Raw genomic sequence first — 20,560 nt, forward strand, 5'->3', positions numbered from 1 at the left:
TCATGCCAAACACTCCTCTTACCCAGAAGGCTCAGCTTGCTTATTCTCTGCTCTCTCTTCCCCATAAAGCCTCCCAGATTGACACACAAGAGCCCCCTGGTTCTTCTGTAAGCCCTGGTTCATTTCCTCCCAGGAGGACATGATGAATTGAAATGTCTGTCCTTCTAACAGTGAACTTGGAGACTATATGTATATGTATATATATATATACATATATATATATATGTGTGTGTGAATGAAAGAATATATATTCTTTCAAAAAATCATATATATGTGTTTTGAAAGAATTTGTGATTATCACGACATTAACATACTAAAGCTATAATATATTTAATTTTATGATACTTAAGTACTGTTGGCTACCTTTTTTGGACATCAGGAAAGCCTCATGGAGAAATTAGGGTTTGAGAAATATAAGTCAAAGAATAAAAGGGGTGTATGTATATAAATAGAGATGAGTGTTGACTCACCCAATCCTCAGAGAGGTTAGCGCTGATATACAGAATGGAGTGGAGACTGAATGCCAGGACGAGTTTATCTGTGGGTGCTCACTGAGGTGTTTGAATTGCAACAGTGAACAACTGGGGTTTCTGGGAGCTGAGGGTCCTGGGGTGAACTCTAAATTGAAGAATTGCAGCTCCAGGGGTACCCATGAACAATAGCAATAGTGGTATTTTCCTATGTGTAAATCTTTAAGAAAGAGGATATATATTTTTCAAAGGAGTCACTGGTTTGCTACACTATTGTTGACCTGTGAACACAGAACTACTGTATAAAATTTGTAAAGTATCTGAAAAAGCTGGTCCTTCCTGCTATCTGCCCTGAGATAATTTAATGTGTTGCTGTAGAGCTGAAGTATTCAAGGTTGAAATGACCTTTTGTAAACCTGTCCTGGACTGAGCATATTTTTTAGGTTTGATTTTGAAAGAAAACCCAGTACCATAATGATATTTGGTCTTTCAGATTTGTTGATAGTATTGATTAGGCTAACATATGCAAGGTAACTATAATTCTCTTACTAATTCTATTCTCTTTTTTCCTTGAGCCTTTTAGAATACTTGCCATTTAGAAAGAAATACACTTAAAATATGAAGTTGTATATTTTGGTAGAAGGAGGACAAAGAAGTATTTATATTTCAGAAGAAAATGGAGGGAAATACTTGTAGGGGTTAGGCAATGCTAAGTGTACTTTGTGTTTTTCCCGCATAAGAAAAACAAAGGTGCTTGTGAATGACCTGTATTCCTTCTTTGTGACTGATGGTAGGGGAACAGTGTGTGGCTGTAGGAAATTTGCATCAGGTTGGTTTGGCAGGACATTGATAGCTCCTTTAGGCAGAGTTCCTATGTTGGTAGTTTGATTGACGCCCCTAAGTAAAGAGTGCATTGGTAGAATCTGCTCTTCCAGCCCCATTAGGCCCCGTCTCCACCATTTAGTGCCTCAGAAACTCTTCCCTAGTCAGAGTGCACAGTGAAGACAGCCATACAGAGACTTGGCTCAGGGTGAGGCAGTAGCCCCAGAGAGGGGTTCTGCAAGGGAAGGAGCCATGGCTCAGGGCTCCAGCCTCCTTTCAGCTCTCTGGCAGTGACTCTCTCATTAGCATGGGGTGCTGGGATCTACTTGGCTCAGGAGGGAAGCTCAAGAGAAGCCTTGAAGAAAACCCAGCTCTTGTGTCCAAGCCCAGAATGATGTGTTACTGGCACACATCTTCCTTCGCACAAGGAAGAAATCAAACCCAAATGTGGAGGCCGGCTGCCTTCGCTTTCCTGTTCAAGTGTTCTCTTCAGCACCTCTCATAGCAAAGCGCCGCCCTAAGGCCAGGCTTAAGGAATTGTGTTTGGAATGGTTTTTAAATTGAGACCACAGGGCCCAGTGAAACAGCTCGCAGGTGAAGGCACATGCTGCAGACTCACAACCCGGAGTTCAGTCCACTTTGTTGAAGGAGAGAACCAAATCCTTCCAGTTCTCCTCTGCCTCAGCACATGTGCCGTGGTGTGTGCAAATACAGTCAGTCAATCAATTCATTATGTTGGAATTGAGATTGCAAAGACTTACAAACCAGTAGGAATGCCTTATTAATTATAGCATTGGCTACAGAAACTCAGCTTCAGACAGGAAAGGGAATTAATTGTCTGGGCTATATCCAGGACCATAAAGGTTAAATGTGTTCAGCAGCGGAAGAGAGCAACAAAGGTGGCTTGGAGTTTGCAAGTACCATGTGTCCTTGGCTGTGCTACCCAGGTAAGTGACAAAGAAGAGATTGGGCAGAACGGTCATGACATTTTATCATGTGCCTTGTGTGATGTAAAAGAGAATTCTGTTTGTCCCAGGTGTCTACTTCCCAGTTTTAACCCAGGAATCTCCATGAACCCCTGAAGTGAAGAGCAGAGTCCCAGTGCCTCTGAGGGCACGGTGGCTGCTGGACTAGTTCTAGCTAATGTCTTGTAAGGTACCGTCGCCTTTGCAACTTCCAGGAGGGGCCCGTCTCACCCTTTTCCGTGTCCAGATGATGGGAATGCAGACAGGGCTGCAGTCTGAAGAGCTCTGCGGACCATGAGGTTAATTTAAGGCTGAGTTGACAGGGGACAAGCTGTAAGGGGCTGGTGTCTCTGCTCTGCAGACCTCGGGCAGATGACCTCTGGGCCTACATGACAATGAAGTGAGCCCCTAGCTCAGATCCCTGCTTTCTGGGGTTTTCTGTCATTGATACTGGAACATATTCCTAACACAGGAACTTTGTGGTAGAACTGAAGACAGAAAAGGGTTAAGTTTTCAATATAGGAGAATTTCAAAATAGTGAATAATGTTAAGACCAAAATGCATTGGCAAGCTCTTGGATGAAGATAAAACACTCAGTACAGTGTTTCTAGGAGTTTATACTGAGTTCTTCTTGCATAAGAGCAGAACATTTCAAAGGGTGGAGGATATTTTTTCTTTTTCTTTTTTTTTTTTTTTTTGAGAGGCCTGAAATTCTATGAAAGCTGTGAACTGTATTCTGAATTTCCTGAGTTTATGTGTAAGTTTCCAGATGTTTGGGAGTTGTCTGATGAATAATTTCCTTGGAAATTTTCTTCCCAGCTTAAGGGAATGTGTAAGTTTTAAGGTGTTTATCCTGGGTTGAGATATATGTGGATTCTGTAGCTCCAGCTGAAACTTTATATGTCAGAACAATGTGATGCTTTGTTCATTTGTTTATTGTCTGTGTCCATGCTTACATCACATTTCGGTCAGCACCTTGCTTTGTTCACCCTCCTTTCCTCAGTCTGTGTGTGGCAGGTGCATAGGAGACTGATATAGTTTAGAAGTAGATTTAGTTAAGTGACCGATCCACATCGTGTGTAGTACTGACTGCTATATGTGTGTTCGGAATTTTTAAATTTTTATTTTTAACATCCATAACTGAAGAAAGTAAGTTGAAGCCTGCCATTATGAACACACATCGGTCAATTTGTCTCTAATTGTTCGTTTTCTCTTCATGTATGTTGAAGCTGTTTTTTGTTTTGGTTTTGGGGGGGGGCGGTTTCAAGTCAAGGTTTCTCAGTAGCTTTGGAGCCTGCCCTGAAGCTCACTTTGTAGACCTGGCTGGCCTCGAACTCACAGAGATTCACCTGCCTCTGCACCTTGAGTGCTGGGACTAAAGACATGCATCACCACCTCTAGGCTTTCAAGCTGTTTTACAAGCACATCTTGTTAGATGTGACTTCCCAATGTGAGGTTATGTGTTAGAAGCTTGGTCCTCAATGCAGCAAAGCTGAGAGGTTGTAGGACATGAGAGGTGATGCAAGGCTGGAGTCTGGAGTTGGTTAAGCCTTTGGAGCCATGACCATTAGAAGGTCAGTCCTAAAAGAGTTCTCATAAGAGGCTTGATATTCAATGTGTGGATGTGGCCTCTCCCTGCATCATAGCTTATTTTGCCGCGCAATCTCTCCCTTTGCTCATGGTCCCCACGTGTTGCCATCCAGATGAAGCTAACGGATGCTCCTGGGTTGAGTAAACCCTTCACGGGAAAAGTACTCACCCTCAAGTATTTTTGTTATCGTTTTTAAGAGTAATTTCTCCATAATAAGTTGACTTTATTCTATTTTGCAAGGGGTCTAGTTAGACTTTTAGCCTTAGAATTTACTATATCGCATAAGGTACCATTGTTTTCATTATGCTTTTTCCTTTCTCTGTGTATTATTGGCATGTGACTGGCTATTTTACCTTTATTTGATATGGTTATAACGTTGACTGATCCTTTTCCACACACCTATGAAATTTCCACGTTCGTTTGATTTAATGAATCAGTCAGTAATGAGACATATAACTGAAAATTTTTAAATTCAGAGGATACTGTCTGATATCAATGGGCAATTTTTTCATGTTTAATACTTTTGGTACTTTCATATCTCATTTTAGCAACTGGTTTGCTGTTTTGTTTTTTTAAGGTTTTTTATTTAACATAATTTCCACTGATTCTTTGGGAATTAACTAGTGATTTTTTTTATGTGCTGTGTTTCCTACATCTTTTTGGTCCTCACATTAATTGGGAGTTATTCCATTTGTCTTCTTCACCGTGTGGATTACTTGCACTGTGTTCCTTTTCATTTGGTGCTGGGAGCTGAGATTTACGGTGCACACTGTCCTGGCAGTAGAGAACAGGGACTGCATGGGCTCAGCTGCCCTTCTCTAGAATTTCTTCTGCTTTTACTCTGAGGGTCTGTTTGTTTGTTTAACGTATTTGATTGGTTTTCTGTTTTGCTTCATATTCTTAAACAATAGTTTTGATCTTTTGAATCGTTATGCTCATCTGCTATTTCTGTTATCCAAAGTTTTAGGAAGGCTACTTAGTTGCTTTTGTGTGTAGTGTTTTATTGTGTAGTGTCCTGGTTTGTTTTGTTGTGTTCGGAAATCCTGGTTGTAAGCCCATAATTGGCTTAATTGAATCTGTAGGAATGCTGAAGCTTTGAATTGAGTAGGCTTTCCTACCAAGGGGATTTGCATTCGGGCCGAATACATGCTAAGGATCTGTTTTATTAGGTACACAAGCGTGCTGCTGACCTTGGCCACTTGGGTCCTGTTTCCATGCGTGGGAACAGCCGTCTGGCTTCTGCCCTTGTCTTGCTCTCCATAGATGTCTGACTCCTTATTAACTGTGTCCACTGTTCCTCTTCCACCTCCTTCAAATCATTTTGTCTCCCTCTTTCTCCATCTGCCTCCCTCCTTTCCTCTCAGGTCCCCCCACCTCTATCCCTTTCTCTTTTCCCTCCCTTCTTTGTGGCCCCTCATGGCCTTTTGCTCAATGCTGCTAAGCTGTGTTTTCATTTACTCAGAATTCAGTTGGGATTTGTAGGCCCCTGCTGAGCATCCAGCCCACGGTACCTCTGGGGACAGGATTGCCTACATAGTTGATACATATTGATATATCATAGTTGCCTACATAGTTAATCATATTGATACATCATAGTTGCCTACGTAGTTGATACATATTGATATATCGTAGTTGTCTACATAGCTGCCAAGCATCAATAGTCTGTGTCTGCTTCATACCTGCACTTGTGATATGGGAAAGCTGGCTTTATCCCCAGGACATTTAACAGTGACAAATGTTTGTAAGATTTGGCCTCTGTGTCTCTTGACATTTGAAATACAGGTTGAGCATCCTTAATCTCAAACTCTGAAATCCCAAATCCTCTCAATCCAAAATTTATTGAGGTCAAAAGTTCCAAATTTCAGATATTCATACCAGAGGTGTGAAAGTCAGTAAATATTCTAAAATCACTAAATCTCTCAGGTCTGAGACACTTCTGGTGTCAAGCATGTCAGAGAAGTGATGTGGCTGGTACTAAATTACCAAGCCCACAGAAGACTCTAGTGTCCTTTGTAGCCTGGTGCCACTGGACCAGTTTCTCTCCACCACCGGGTCCTGCACGCTAGTTCCCACAGCCGCTTATTATCAGTTACAATTGTTTGACCAATGTCTTAGGCTTCTTACTGGCTAGCTCTAACTATTAAATTAACCGATTTCCATTAATCTGTATGTTACCCCGAGGCTGTGGCTTACCAGTTTGGCATGTTGCTCCTGCAATGACATGGCATCTCCCTGACTCCACCTTCTCTCTCTCTCTCTCTCTCTCTCTCTCTCTCTCTCTCTCTCTCTCTCTCTCTCTCTCTGTGTGTGTGTGTGTGTGTGTGTGTGTGTCTTTGTTTGACCTTCCCGCCTGGCTTTACTATGCTAACCATTGGCCAAATGGCTTTATTCATCAACCAATAAAAACTACACATATACAGAAGGGTATCCCACATCAGTCCTTCAATGTAGAGGAGTTTCAGGGTTGCAGAAGAGGAAACTAGAGGGGAGCACAGTGGGCCCTTTGTTTCTCACTGCAGTTCCCCTGGAAGACCTCTGGGAGGGTCTCAGAACAACAGACAGAGGTGGCCTGGGAAAAATGGCTCCAGCTGTCTTGGTGGTAAGGGAAAGGAACGGAAGTGGGAGTTCAGTGAGGAATTCTCCGGCCTCAGTTTTCTCCTTTAAGGAGATCATGATTTCTACATGCTACACTCTTTCTAAATGAAAGTTGGCAGTTTATATAAATGGAGTAATTTCAGTGTTCCAGGAGAAAACTTTTCTAACAAATATCTTCTGTGTATGTTATAGAAATAAGTTAATAATAAATAAATTAATAATAGCCCCTCCCCACCACTTCACCATCCATAGGGCGCTTGACGTGTGGTGAGCACGTAACATGTGTGCCCTGTGATCGTTACAGCATCCTGATAGAGCACTGTTGCTTTCATTTGGCCACTCAGAAATGTGTCTCATCCCCAATTCCACACAGGGCGCCGATTTCCAGAGCTACTCAGGGCACCTGTTACACCGAAGGAGCACAAACAGTAACAGTAGAACAACACCCGATTATCATCAGCTTTTAAAATGTTTGGTTTCCCTCTAGTGCTCTCTGGATAAGAGTTTTGTCATTGTTGCCTCTGTGAAGGGTCAAAAGAAAAGAAAAGAAAACAGTTTGCCCCGCCTTTTCCCCTTTCACCATTCGTAGGTGAGGAAATTACCAAAGAGTATTGACTGGGACAACAGTCGAGGGGGACACAGAGCTCAGCTCTGTTCCTGTGTGTAAATAAGGGTGCATGTGGAATACTGTCTTTTCTATTTGTGTGGTTAAAAAGCTCCTTTCAGTCCATCAGGTTTCCCTCACTTTTTGAGGTGAGGTGTGTCCCTCTGCCCACGTCTTCCATGTGCTAAGATGTTCATCTATATCACTAGAATGGGGGAGAGATTTTTCATTGTGGGTATTTTTTTTTATTTGAAGCAAATCAAATTGTGAAGGCCTTCTCTTTTAAAGGGGTAACTGATCTGGTCAGTCTATTAATCTGATTGGCCATAGAAACCAAAAGTAACCATTTCAGTGTGAAGAACTGTAGGCTGACACCACATTGTCCACCTGAAATGTGTACAATAAGAACAAGCAAAAATAGTCAACCCCCAGAATATAACACAGAAAAGCATCCCGAGTTGTGATTGTCAGTGTTCGCTGGACTTGCTTCTTGCCTCCTCATGCCTTGTGTGTGCCTTCACAGGAAGATGTCCCAACAAAAGGGACACAGTGTGGATTATAGTGTGGGACATAGGAACTGAGCGATGGGCAAGTCCTGAGGGAGACATAGGTGGTAATCCGGAAGGTGCTTGCTCTGGTCTTAATTTGACCATCAGCTTTTGACTCTTGAATGATCGTGGTGGAGAACCCTGCTTGTCTCATTAGCAACAGACTGTCGATGGTTTCCCACTGAGGAGACATTAAACAACAAGAAGGTTCTGGAGCTTCCGATGTTGAAATACTGTTTTGCTACTTGCTAACAAGAACATTTCTGTGCGCAGTAATTTTTTTTTTTTGTAAAGCCTCCTATGAAAGATTCTTAAACAAACGTGTTCTTTGTTGGCATAAGATAAAAAAAAAATAGAGTTAGCCAGTGGGAGTTGGGAACTACAGTTTGCAGTAAATACTCATCTTAAAATGTCTCTTGGTGACAGGGAACTGCTTTGCTTGTTCCTGAGAACATTTCTGTAAAGACGCAATCTATACCTCCCAAATCCATTTAGAGTTGGTTTTTAAGGACTCAGAGAAAGTGTGGCTATAACTCCATAGACTGTAGTCCTAAGTGGCAAAGCTGTTTGAGGAAAACAACCATCAGATATCACAAGTATCTTGTCAGATAGTGAATGCTTGGTCTAAGCGGGGAAAGAAGAAAACTAGGTAGATACCAGAAGAAATAACTGTGGCTGCCTCGGGAATTCGCTTGAGGAATTTAATTTTAAAATATGCATGAATAAAGTAAGTAGTGTGGATTTGTGAAAAACAACAACAAAATATTAAAATTGAAGTTTTATGAAATAGTTCATTGTGTATGTGTCCAAGATGGGAATGGCCTGGAATGGGGGCAGTAGGTGACTGAGAGAAGACAAGCCCCGACATCCCTTTTGGGGGGATTTGTGCACGAATGCAATCTTACTAGAATAAAACATATATTCCTGGGGGGTCCTGAAGCCTGAAGTGGAGAGAGGAAGAACTGAGCCACGTCCACCTGGTTTGTGATTTCGTGTCCAGGTGCATCACACGTAAGGTGTTAAAAGAGTGAGGGTGCAGAAACATGCACTGAATGGCCCTCTGTAAACTCGGCACCCCAAAATAGAAGGGGACTGAAGAAGGGAAGAAGCAGTTACCCTTATTTCCTGACACGAGACCCCTGGGAACCTCAGGTCAGGCAGTTACATGTTATTCGCCAATGAAAGTCCAGACATTCCTAGTATGTGCTTGGGAAAGAAGGGCTGGATCCCCGGGAGGCATCACAAGCTCACCATGAACAAGTTATGCCTCACAAACTCTACGACATCCATTTTATGTGGTTCTCAGGCCAGTGGATATGGGAAGTTTAGACATAATGTCTGCTGTCTATGATGATCAGTACCTGTAATTTCAGCATTCCAAGGCTGGAGGATCATAGGTTCTAGGCCAGCCTGAGATACAGATACAGAGCGAGAGACCCTATCTCTATAAGAAGCAGGTGGGGAAGATACCAAAATAATACATCAGCATTTCACAAAGCATTTAACTCCACTTATTGTGACAACCTTGGCTAGATAGGTGAGGAGATAGGCTAGAGAGAAAAGTTAATTGGTAGATGTATGATATACCCAGAGTTTTGTCAACAGGCCAACTTTGTTAGAGGGATATTCTTGGTGATATCATATGTGCTTGCCTATGTAAGGTGTGACATTTTACATATAATTTACTTAAAGTTGGAAAACATACCTGTCAAAAATTGCAGTGATACAAAAATAGGTAGGGCACTTGATGAATTGATTGCTGGACCTTTATTACAGCAGTTGCAAATAAAACTTTCAGTTTTGAAACAGTATGGTTAAACCCTGGAGTTAAGGCATCCACTTGTATAGGTATCTTTGATTTAAAAAAAAAAAAAGCAGACATGTATGTTTGAGTTGACTACAAACCAGGTGTGAAGCAGTTATAGATGTCTGACTGTATTTCAGCATCTGTGGGGGCCCAAGGAACACAGCAAATAAAATACAGACGGATATTTCAGGAAACTCAACAGCCTAAAGGAGTCTGCTGATTTCAGAGCTTGCCATATGAAAGTACTATAAACCAGGTGACTTTTAACAGAAATGAACTGTGTCATGATTCTGAAGTTACGGGTCCAAGAATCAGAATGACAGCTAGGGAACAGTTCCCTGGAGAACATGGGGTCACCCCCTCTTTCTTGTTTTTAATATTTATTTATTTATCTATTATGTATACAATATTCCGTCTGTGTGTATGCCTGCAGGCCAGAAGAGGGCACCAGACCTCATTATAGATGGTTGTGAGCCACCATGTGGTTGCTGGGAATTGAACTCAGGACCTTTGGAAGAGGCAGGCAATGCTCTTAACCTCTGAGCCACCTCTCCAGCCCTCACCCCCTCTTTCATTCCCTGTCTTCTTAGAGTGGGTGACTTTCAACTTTTGGTGTTTGTTGGGTAAAATATTCATCACTAACTTATGCCACTGCTACCACATGGCATTTTCCTGTGTGTCACCTGGCAGGTTTTCTTCATATATAAACACAAGTCGTTCTGCCAGGGGCTTGATTTAATGATCTTAATGCCTACAGAGACATTTAATGTCATCAGGCAGGGTAGCAGGGTTTAGCATTTCACAGCTGTTTAAGAAACACAACTCAGCCTGTAATAATGAGGAAGAAAACATGTTTATCCAAGTGGTTGCCTATAATCGTTATAAAGACAGAAGTGACATAAAAATACAGAATAGGCTAAGGTTGTAGCATGTATACTTTTTTACAGTGTGTGAGGTTGTAGGTTGTTTCCCCAGCACCAAGAAAGAATAAACAAGAGCCAGTGTTGGGAAAACATGAGAAACCTAATTTAATGCAAAGAGAGCTATCAGGTAAAAAAAAAAAGGCAAAAGTCATTTTCCAAGAAGACTCACCAAGCAGAAAGCCCTAGGCTCTGTGTTCTGAGGAAGTTACAAGGAAACCCATTGTCGCTCAGGGCAGAGAGGAGGGAACAGAAGATGGGCTGAAGAGATAGTGAGGAGCAGGTCCAAGGCCTGTGTGCCATGTTTGTCCGGTGTATGGGGGGCGTTAAAAACAGCAAATTGGTAGACATATGTAGGGGAAATGGACTGTAAGCAAATGAGACTTTGTATGGCCACATCTGGAACTCTCCGCCTTTACCGCAGAGGTTCTCTATGTTGTTAGACTTGAATGGATGTGTGTATATAACAGAGGATGTCTTTGGGCAGCAGCCATTTGGATTTATTTGAAGGAGGAAACAATTCAGGAGATGAAAAGTTTTCTAGCAGGGAAGGCTGCCCACGGGGAGGGCAGGATGCCTTCATACCCAGGCTCTGCGTGAGGGCAAAGATGAGGAAGGCAGCCTGTAGCAGTGAGGTGAAGAGGAAGCCGTTTCTGTGAAAATCCTCTACATGAAGTGTCCATGAGGTTTGAGAGGGGGCAGAGAGATTTCTAAACTATATTACACGTCCTTTAAAAAAATAAGAAAATTAAAAATCTTAGTGTTACTAGAGAATGATCAAATACTTGAATTCATTTAAAAATCTTGGCAGCACTATTCAGATGATTTGGCTGTGCTGTGCTGTGCTGTGCTGTGCTGTGCTGTGCTAGGTGCTGTGCTGAGTTGGGCTGGGCTGGGCTGGGTGCTGGGCTGTGCTGTGCTGTGCTGTGCTGTGCTGGGTGCTGTGCTGTGCTGTGCTGTGCTGGGTGCTGTGCTGTGCTGTGCTGTGCTGAGCTGTGCTGTGCTGTGCTGAGCTGTGCTGTGCTGTGCTAGGTGCTGTGCTGTGCTGTGCTATGCTGTGCTGAGCTGTGCTGTGCTGTGCTATGCTGTGCTGAGCTGTGCTGTGCTGTGCTATGCTGTGCTGAGCTGTGCTGTGCTGTGCTATGCTGTGCTGAGCTGTGCTGTGCTGTGCTGTGCTGTGCTGGGTGCTGTGCTGAGCTGTGCTGTGCTGTGCTGTGCTGGGCTGGGCTGTGCTGGGTGCTGTGCTGAGCTGTGCTGTGCTGTGCTGTGCTGGGTGCTGTGCTGTGCTGTGCTGGGCTGGGCTGGGCTGTGCTGGGTGCTGTGCTGAGCTGTGCTGGGCTGTGCTGGGTGCTGTGCTGAGCTGTGCTGTGCTGTGCTGTGCTGGGTGCTGTGCTGAGCTGTGCTGTGCTGTGCTGGGTGCTGTGCTGAGCTGTGCTGTGCTGTGCTGTGCTGGGTGCTGTGCTGTGCTGTGCTGTGCTGGGTGCTGTGCTGAGCTGTGCTGTGCTGTGCTGGGTGCTGTGCTGAGCTGTGCTGTGCTGTGTGGAATCCCATTTGTCTTTGCTGACACACTGTAGTAGTCGCAGTGAGAGTCTTTAAGCTCATGTCTTTGGTCCAGCTCTCTCTGCTATTCCCTGTCTATTCCTTCAACTGACCACTCATTCTATCAAGCGTGATTATACAGATCATTGCAATAAATTTGTTCAGCCAAATATGTTTCCTTTTAGAAACGACGGCATGTGAATATACACATTCTGTTTCACACCGATAAAGCAATGTTATCTTCTTTGGGGAGGAGGGAAACAGAGGGCACATAGTAAATACAACAGTACGTTTACCAAGGTACATTTGAGAAGGATTTCAGCACTCACCCCTCTCTCTTGGAGAGGATCTGAATCAGACACCAATCCTCAAAACCTTCCTCCCTCCCTCTTCTCTTGGAACAGGTAGATAGGTAATCTAAAGACACTCATTCTTTTGACTGTTGGCTTTTCTTTTGAGTGAGTGGAGTAGCTAGGGGCTGGCAGAGAAGGCAGAGAAATGTCTTGCTGACTTTAGTGACTCAGAGTACCTGGGATAAGGACAGAAGCAGAGGGCCAGGGGACAAGCCAGCAGCAGCCGGGAACACACAGGTCAATATCTCTTTTCACGTGTGTGGGCGAGAAAGCAAATGTTCCAAGGATAGTTGGCCAGCAGATCAGAACACAGCATTCACGTGGAGAGCTGCAGAATTCACAGCTGGAAGGGTAAACTAGAGACGGAGCCCAGAGGGAAACCCAGGATGGAGGCAGATGAGAGTCCAGTGTGAATAAGCATTCAAATTAAAATCTTACTAGTTGTAGATCATAATTCTTATATCTGTGTTCTAGTGTTTATGATATATATATGGAAACACATATGATATATTTCTGAGAGTACTTAAAATTATGGAAACTAAATTCTGCTTTCTTAACGTAATTCACTCACAAACCCTTGTGCAGCGTAGTCTCAAGTATTTGCCACTTCCCCCGAGCATCATTTAAAGTGAGAACTGAGAAACAGCAGTGTTGGTTTCCTGGACAGAGCTAGGACTCAGAGTCTAAGGTATTGTGCTTGCGTGCTCTCTCTCTCAGCACATTAGTGTTAAAGACCAAAGACTGTGCAGGCCAAATCAGACAGTGTTTTATAAAGCAGTAACAGGAATTCAGAGTAGAAGAGAGTGTTTATCTTTCTTCCTACAGTCTTCTTAACAACACCATAAATGTGTGTTTATAATGTGAATTGCTGGCTTTAAAATACTTTATGTTGTATATTAATATATTTTTGTACGTTTGTGTGGGTATGTGGTATGAGTGTATGTGACCATGTTGTGTGTGTGTGTTGCACGCTTGAGTACACACAGGCGGAGACCATAGCTGGATAGCAGGTGTCCACCTCTCTCAGGCTGTCTTATGGCCTTCAAAGTGGCTTTGTGGAGAGAATTGGAAGCTCTCTATTTGGACTATGCTAGCCAGCCAGCAAGCTCTGGGATCCACCAGTCTCTTTGTCCCTAGTGCTGGATTAGAGGCTTGCATGTCATACCCAGCTTTTTGTGTGGTCGTTGGGAATTCAAACCCAGGTTTCCAAACTTGCAGAATGAATGTGCTTACCCACTGAGCCATCTTGCTAGCCCTTGTTTGGTTTTTGTGAGTCATTTTTATAAAACCTACTCTTCCCACCTTATTTAAATACCTTAAAACCTTTATTGATGAATGACTATCAGATAGTTTTCATATTATGAGATAATTTCAGTTTTAAATCACATAGTAATATGAACTGTTGCTGTTTAAAATTAAATCAAAGTGGACAGTTGGAGGACCTTTTGGTAAGGATTTTGTATATTGATAATTATTTTAAGGATTTTTCTTTTATTATTTATTATAGAAATTATATTATTATTTTGCAAAATTTGGGGTTTTTTTCAAAGAAAGGGATTGCTCCAAAAAAGTAAGAGTCTATTTGAACTTCCAATTATCTTTCAGAAGTAACAGAGGTTATGACTCCATCAAAATACCAAAATGGGTTTTGAAGATTGTGGATATTGCTTCATTGTCAGAAGAAGAATGAGCTAAATGGGTTCTCTCGTTTATAGTTTTTGCTTTAGGGACTATCTACATTGTAGGCAGCCTGCTTTATTTACTACTTATTTAGTTTTTGAGACAGAGTCTAGGGCTGGCTTTGAACTCTTGATCTTCTTATGTCAGCCTTCTGAGTGCTGGGGCTGTAGGATGCATTGCCATGCAGCCTCCCCCCCACTGTTGAAGATTCACTGCTTCCAGCTCCTGCTGAATCTGAACAGTGCGCCCCCTGCCGTGTGTTCTGGCAGTGCAGGACTTCCTTTAACAGAGCCAGTCCGCCTGTCTCTCTCTCCTGTCGCTGCGTTCCCTAGAATGGTTTTAAAGGCATTCCACTTAGGCTAAGAAAGTTTCAATTTTTGGAATTTCTAAGACTTGACCTTTTAGAGAACTTGTCATTTTGTGGAGCAGTTGGTCGTCTGAATTCAGTCTTTACAAAAATATGGAAATAAAAACTTGTACGAGGAATTGTTGACAGTTGTGGCATATTAATAACGTGTCAAGACGGCCAGGGTTGCATTTTAAGAACTTCGCTGTTTCTAGTTGGGCTCATTTTTTAACATTATCCTTCGTTTGCATATTCTAAATATAACTTGTGGTTCTGCACCATGGGGATGAGTTGGCATGCCTTTCCTTGCTTCCTCTGAGCACACAATAGGAGGGTTTTATTCTCAATTAGCCGATGCCAAGTGAACTTACAAAGTTCCCTTAATCAATAGCAGTGTTTCAAGAATCTTCCCAAGATGCCAGCAATAGCAGTCTCTGCCCGTACATTGTTCGCAGAATGTCAGAAGTGCCAAATCAGAGCATTCTTCTCAAAATTGAAAATGTAGTGTAGAACTGACCCCCCCCCAAGAAATAACTTTATAGCAAAACCATGAAACTAGGTATCCAGCTACATTTTTTGGAGCTAAAAAATGGGTGTGAATTCTTGTAAAATTCCTTTCCCACCACAGTTTGATGGAAGGAATTTTTGCCTAGCAGTGAGACAAGAGTGGTCAGATCCTAACAGCCAGCTAAATCAAGTAGTTTTGGGGGTGGTAGACTGAATGAAGGGTGTTCTGCCTCTGGAAAGACAGTGGCTAGAGGAAATCAGAGTGCCCTGAAGCATTTATCAGTTCTTTGCCTTCAGACAAAAGACCTCCGCTTCTCCCACCCCCATCCTAGTCCAGGCTCATACTTCCAGCATCTGGAATCCAAAATTTGGTGACTAACCCAGAAATAAGTATAGTAGTCTGTTTCCTGAGCACTGGCTGCCTCAAAAAGTGCTAAGCGCATAGATTCCTTCAGATCATCTGGATGTTTTTTTTTTTTTGGCATCCTAGAATGGACAGGGCATGAAAGGTAGAATTAAGGGAATAGAAATTGTTTTTAAAACAGCCATGGTCATTTTTTAAGAGTTTCTTTCAGAAGCAATGCTAAATGAACCCCCCCCCCACACCTTTGTTTTGCTTTATTTTGCTGTTGTTTTTTTTTTTTTTTTTTCCCAAGACAGGGTTTCTCTGAACTAGCTCTTGTAGACCAGGCTGGCCTCGAACTCACAGAGATCTGCCTGTTTCTACCTCCCAAGTGCTGGGATTAAAGGCATGCGCCACCACCGCCCAGCTTATTTTGCTGTTTTGTGTTGGGTCTGTTTAGTTTATGCGGATGGCCACTTTGCTGAAGCCCCCATCGCTGGCCACTTGCTCCTTCGTCACTGCGGCATTGTCTCCCACCCCTAAGCCACCTGCAGTTGGAGCAGAGACAGATAGATAGGCAGGGCATGCTCAGATGTCCCCTAACTCTAAAGAACATAATGACTGTGACACTCAAACCAATGGGGTGTAGGCTACAATCCCCCAGAGCAAAGGTGACTGAATGGGTTCCCCTACCAGGGAGACATGGCCCGAGGGGACCAATCACCTCTCTTCCCTCCAACCCTGCCAAACTTGCAGTGTTAGGCTGTGTTTCCTCTGCTCTGCTAACTCCCCATGCATGCAAGCTGTGCTGAGCTGTCTGGCCAGTAAAACCGGACGCTCCCCATGAGGTCCGGTGGTGTTGCAAGGGCTGCCCTTCCAGCCCCTGCTCTAGGGGTTTCATTCAACCCTAAGGTTCACTCACCTTTTGCCCTTCGAGCTTCACTTCCTGCCGATTCCTTTTCCTCCCAACATCAGACTTCCAGTTGGAATACTTTTCCAGTAAGGTATTCAGAGAAACCCCATTAGGCCTACCCTTTACACCCACCAACAGTTCGTGTTTGGCAAGTGACTCCGGAGCAATGGTTCTCAGCCTTCCTAATGCTGTGACCCTTTAATACTGTTCCTCGTGGTGCTACTTCATAGCTGTAATTTTGCTGCTGCTTTGAATTGTAATGTAAGTTTTTGATATGCAGAACATCTGATATGCGACCCCTGTAAAAGGGTCATTTGACTCCCTAAGGGGTTGAGACCCACAGTTGAGAACCTTTGTTCCAGCGACACCAATGGCTTTATCTTATTCCTTTCATAGGTGGACTGTGATGTTGGCTAACTATACAATACCTTAGTTTGTTCATCTATACAATGAAATTAATAATATACCTGATCTTACGGGAACACTAAAAAGGCTTTGGGATTGGACAATAAAATAAAAGGTATCAGGGCGTACCAGGATCATAAAATCACCAGAGACCTACACTGTTAAAACAAGTAGCACTTGCGAATTAGTGGCAGGTATGAGATAATTTTGGGAAGGCCTTCTCCTGATGTTTGCAGTGGTCTCTATGGAGTGACTGGCACCAGCAGCTTGGGGAAAGGAACAGGTGGTGCCCTATGGCATTCGGGGTGATTTATTGGCCAGCCATTGCTGAAGGGAATTGACGCCTGCTTGGTGCTGGTGCTGCGACCAAGCCAGGGCAGAGTGCTGACTGGGCAGCTGCTCTGGTTACCACCGAGCCCAAGGCTTTGCTTTCATTATTCCACTTTTTGCTGTATTCTCTCTTCCCTTCCCCTGGGAACAAAGTTACATGCTAAAATACAATAAAAACAACAAACAAAGAAAGAAACAAAAATCGTGTTCCGTCTGTTCCAATGAAACCGCTCCATCTGTACTGCGGCTGTGTTTTCAACTGTTCCCGAGGTGAGTGTACCCACGTGTTCCAAACCACCCGTTATCTTTAGGAACGCCCCAAAACCCTGCAGCAGCTATTCAGTTGTTGTATAACCTTAGAAGAAATGCTTGCCCGTGAGAAATGTTGAAATAGTACATTTCTGCCTCCACGTTCTAGCCATACCGATTCAGTACTTTAAGAGAAAGAACACATGCCCTTACTACAGTGCCTGGACATTTGTAACCATCTCAATTGTATCGTGGATTCTTACTTGTCTCGACTTTGCCATTCGCCTCTCTGGGAAATACCTGAGAGGATGAAGTTGTTTAGATGTGGAGAAAAGAGAGAGTAAGATGTTAGGGGAAATAAATGCAGGGCTTGTTTTTGTCGTTGGCTAGTCCAGGTGCAATGGTTACCATTTCTGAGCAAATAATAGCTTGCTTTAAGAAATTTATGTCTCAAAGATAAGTAAAAAGAATTACCGTTGGTCAGCCATGCCATATTGCTTTCCCCTTTTGCTGACTTAAACTTTGTGTTGGAATTTTAAAATCATGGGCACATAGTTGATGTTGACTATGGAGACTGCGAAATCAAAATATCTAATCTGAAGAAAAAAGGAGGGGTAGGCAAGGATCCTTGTACTGCACATGGTAACTGCATTTCTCTCCCTCAGTCCCGACATGCCAAGTGCATATTACGCACCACGAAACTGGCAGAGGGATGAGAAAGAAAAACCTGGGTCCTAACTGGGACAAGCTAATTGGTTGCAGGCTCTCGGCACCACTGCCCTAATGGCTTGCCTCCTTTCGTTCCCCCTGTAGTAATATTGTAGGACAAGTGATTGTCACGCAGGGACCATTTGACATATCCGCCTTGAATGGGCTGGAGGGGAAGGATTCGTTTCTGTGATGATTGTATCAAATATGGAAATAAAGCCACAATCCAGGATGGACTTTTTTTTTCTATAACTAGCAGGGGACATCTGCCCCCTGGTGCTAGATCATCAGGTATTAGGGTTTAACTAGACCCAAAGTTCTCTGCTGTCAAATTGATGACCTGGATTGAAGACATTTTAGAAGTTACATTTCCGGGTTGCTGAAGAAGTATTGATAATTAGAAGTTGTCATCCTCCAGGCTGGGAGTGGACTGAGGAGGACTCACGTGTATCATTAGCCTCAATAAAATCATATAGGGACATGCTCATAGTGCTCGTCCCCGCAGGCTCGCTTCAATCTCAGCTCACGTGGATTTCTCTTCCTCAAACAAAGTCACTGTTTTAGAACTTAACAAAATAATCATTTGTTCTAAAAAAAAAAAACCTACGTACCTATTTCTGCTATCATCAGAACCCTGAGTCTACAGGGATGTTAGAGCCCAAATATCCTAAGGCCAAGGCCGTAGGGTGAGTGTCGCGTGCGACAGTCTCATAAGTTTATGTTATTGTTGATGAATATGATGAAGTTGAAGGGATCACTGTGCCGGTGTTCAGCCCATGAAGTACAGGCAGACATGACTTAATATCTACAGTTGCATAGACAGATACACAGTAGCCCCTACCCCTCTTCCTCCATTGCCTTCAGTCTGCTGAATTACATGTCTCTATAGGAAAAGTCAAATAGACTTTTAAAATTGCAGTATTTCTTTTGTACATAAGTTATACCTATTGCTCGGCTGAAATACACAGAAGTAAAAAATTAACTCACCATCAAAATATGGTTAGGCTAGTATTTTGGCTCAGACATTTTTTTTTGCTGCAGTGTGTGTGTGTGTGTGTGTGTGCGCGCGCGCGCGCGCGCATTACTGAAATCCATACTTTGTTTTATATAATAATATTTTCCAGGCTTAAATTGTTTGGGCCAATGGGGCTCTTTCTGTTCATTATTCATCCCTGCTTAAGAGGAAAATAGCATGGTTCTGACACATTCATTAAAACTTTCAAGTATATAACCACCATCCTTTACCTACTTTTAAGCCAGAGCTAGACTGTAAGCCCCTTAAACGAGAGCCACATGTGTGGCCATCCTACATATATTCCTAGTGCAACCTTGGTGTTTGAGAAAGCTCCAAAATCTTGAATTGGATGAATGATTAAAGAAGAAAATGGTTTTAAGGGCAGGATCTAAACCTTGTCTTCTAGTGAGGGGTAAATTAGTCGTCTAAGAAGAAATGCATTCCTTTCGATGTGTCTCAGAAATTACAATAATTGGAGCAAATAGTGAATCTTTCAAATCACCTTCTCTTCCACCCCAAAAGTAACTCGTTGGAGTCCCTTTAATTTTTATGTGTGACACTCGGGAAGTGAGCAGCTTTCTCGCCTTTAATCCTTCTGGTTGCTATGAACCAATTATCTACTAAGCAAAAGGGGGAGCTGTCTGTCTTTGCTCCATGGGAGGGAAGATGGCCGCAGACCCCTCCTAGTAACCCCTCCTCTCCTTCCTCCCCTAGGCTGCTGTCTTCACCATGATTCCCTGCAGAGCAGCGCTGACTTTTGCACGATGTCTGATCCGGAGAAAAATCGTCACACTGGACAGTCTAGAAGATTCCAAACTCTGCCGCTGCTTAACCACCATGGACCTCATTGCCCTGGGGGTTGGAAGCACTCTTGGCGCTGGGGTTTATGTCTTGGCTGGGGAAGTCGCCAAAGCAGATTCTGGTCCCAGTATTGTGGTATCCTTCCTCATCGCCGCCCTGGCCTCGGTGATGGCAGGACTTTGCTACGCTGAATTTGGGGCCCGAGTCCCCAAAACTGGATCTGCTTATCTATACACATATGTAACGGTTGGAGAACTGTGGGCCTTCATCACTGGCTGGAATCTCATTCTGTCATATGTCATAGGTAAATTCCAAAATCAAATATCGGTTGTGTACAGGGTAAAAATAGCCATCCAGAGACTCTCTGCACTAGGGGTAAGCTTGCACATCTCAGCTTGTTCCCCCGGCTCATTTTTGTCATCTCTAAAATACATCCTCACTGCCAAAGTCTTCCCCCTTGAATTCATGATTCTTAATGGGTTTGAAAATTGTTTGAAGTTTTAATTTTTTTCTTTTCATGAGTTTGTGTGGTGTGTCTGTGTTTACATGTTTGCTGGTGCATATGATTCTGTCTTCGAGGGAACAGGGAGGTCCGAGAACATATCAGCATCTTCCTCAATTGCTCTTCCTTTTGTTCTCTGAAACAGGATCTCTCAGTTGAGCCCAATGGTTACATTTCAGCTCAACTTGGCCAGCTTGCTCTTGGGCCCCACCCCTGCCTTCCAAGGCTAGATTTAGAGGCTGTGCTCCCCAGTGCTACCTACTTAAGGGTCTGACTTGACATCTTGCTTGTGCAGCAAGTGATTTAACTGCTCAGCCATCTCCCTAGCTTCTGGAAAGTTATTTATTACAAATAAAGTTGCCTGATATGAGCATTTACACACCTTATGAGGTCTACCTGGGATAACAAGACCCTGCCTCAAAAAAAAGTGTTCTCGTATTCTTGACATCTTTATGTATATGTAATAGTAATTTGGTTTTCTAATGTGATTAAAGTTTCAGTCTGTGTGAACTAAGCCAAGTTTATCCAGAATCAAGTAAGCAGATGA

General features: G+C 43.2%; 1 protein-coding gene across 4 annotated transcripts in view; it reads left to right on the top strand.

Moving 5' to 3' along the window:
- Slc7a2 (solute carrier family 7 member 2) overlaps window positions 1-20,560 on the top strand; it is a 59,020-nt gene that overhangs the window by 16,463 nt on the left and 21,997 nt on the right. For 3 of the 4 annotated variants that reach the window (XR_012911861.1, XM_075986571.1, XM_075986573.1), the window contains exon 2: window positions 19,425-19,815. Coding sequence is in view for 3 of the 4 variants with exons in the window: in XM_075986571.1 (XP_075842686.1) it covers window positions 19,440-19,815 (376 nt within the window). In the remaining variant the exon portion in view is untranslated. Of the gene's footprint in view, window positions 1-16,768; window positions 17,009-19,424; window positions 19,816-20,560 lie in introns of those variants that run through there. The other variant, XM_075986572.1, reaches the window with a different exon arrangement.

The sequence above is a fragment of the Microtus pennsylvanicus genome, chromosome 9 (assembly GCF_037038515.1).
Source record: "Microtus pennsylvanicus isolate mMicPen1 chromosome 9, mMicPen1.hap1, whole genome shotgun sequence".
Classification (NCBI taxonomy): Eukaryota; Metazoa; Chordata; class Mammalia; order Rodentia; family Cricetidae; genus Microtus; species Microtus pennsylvanicus.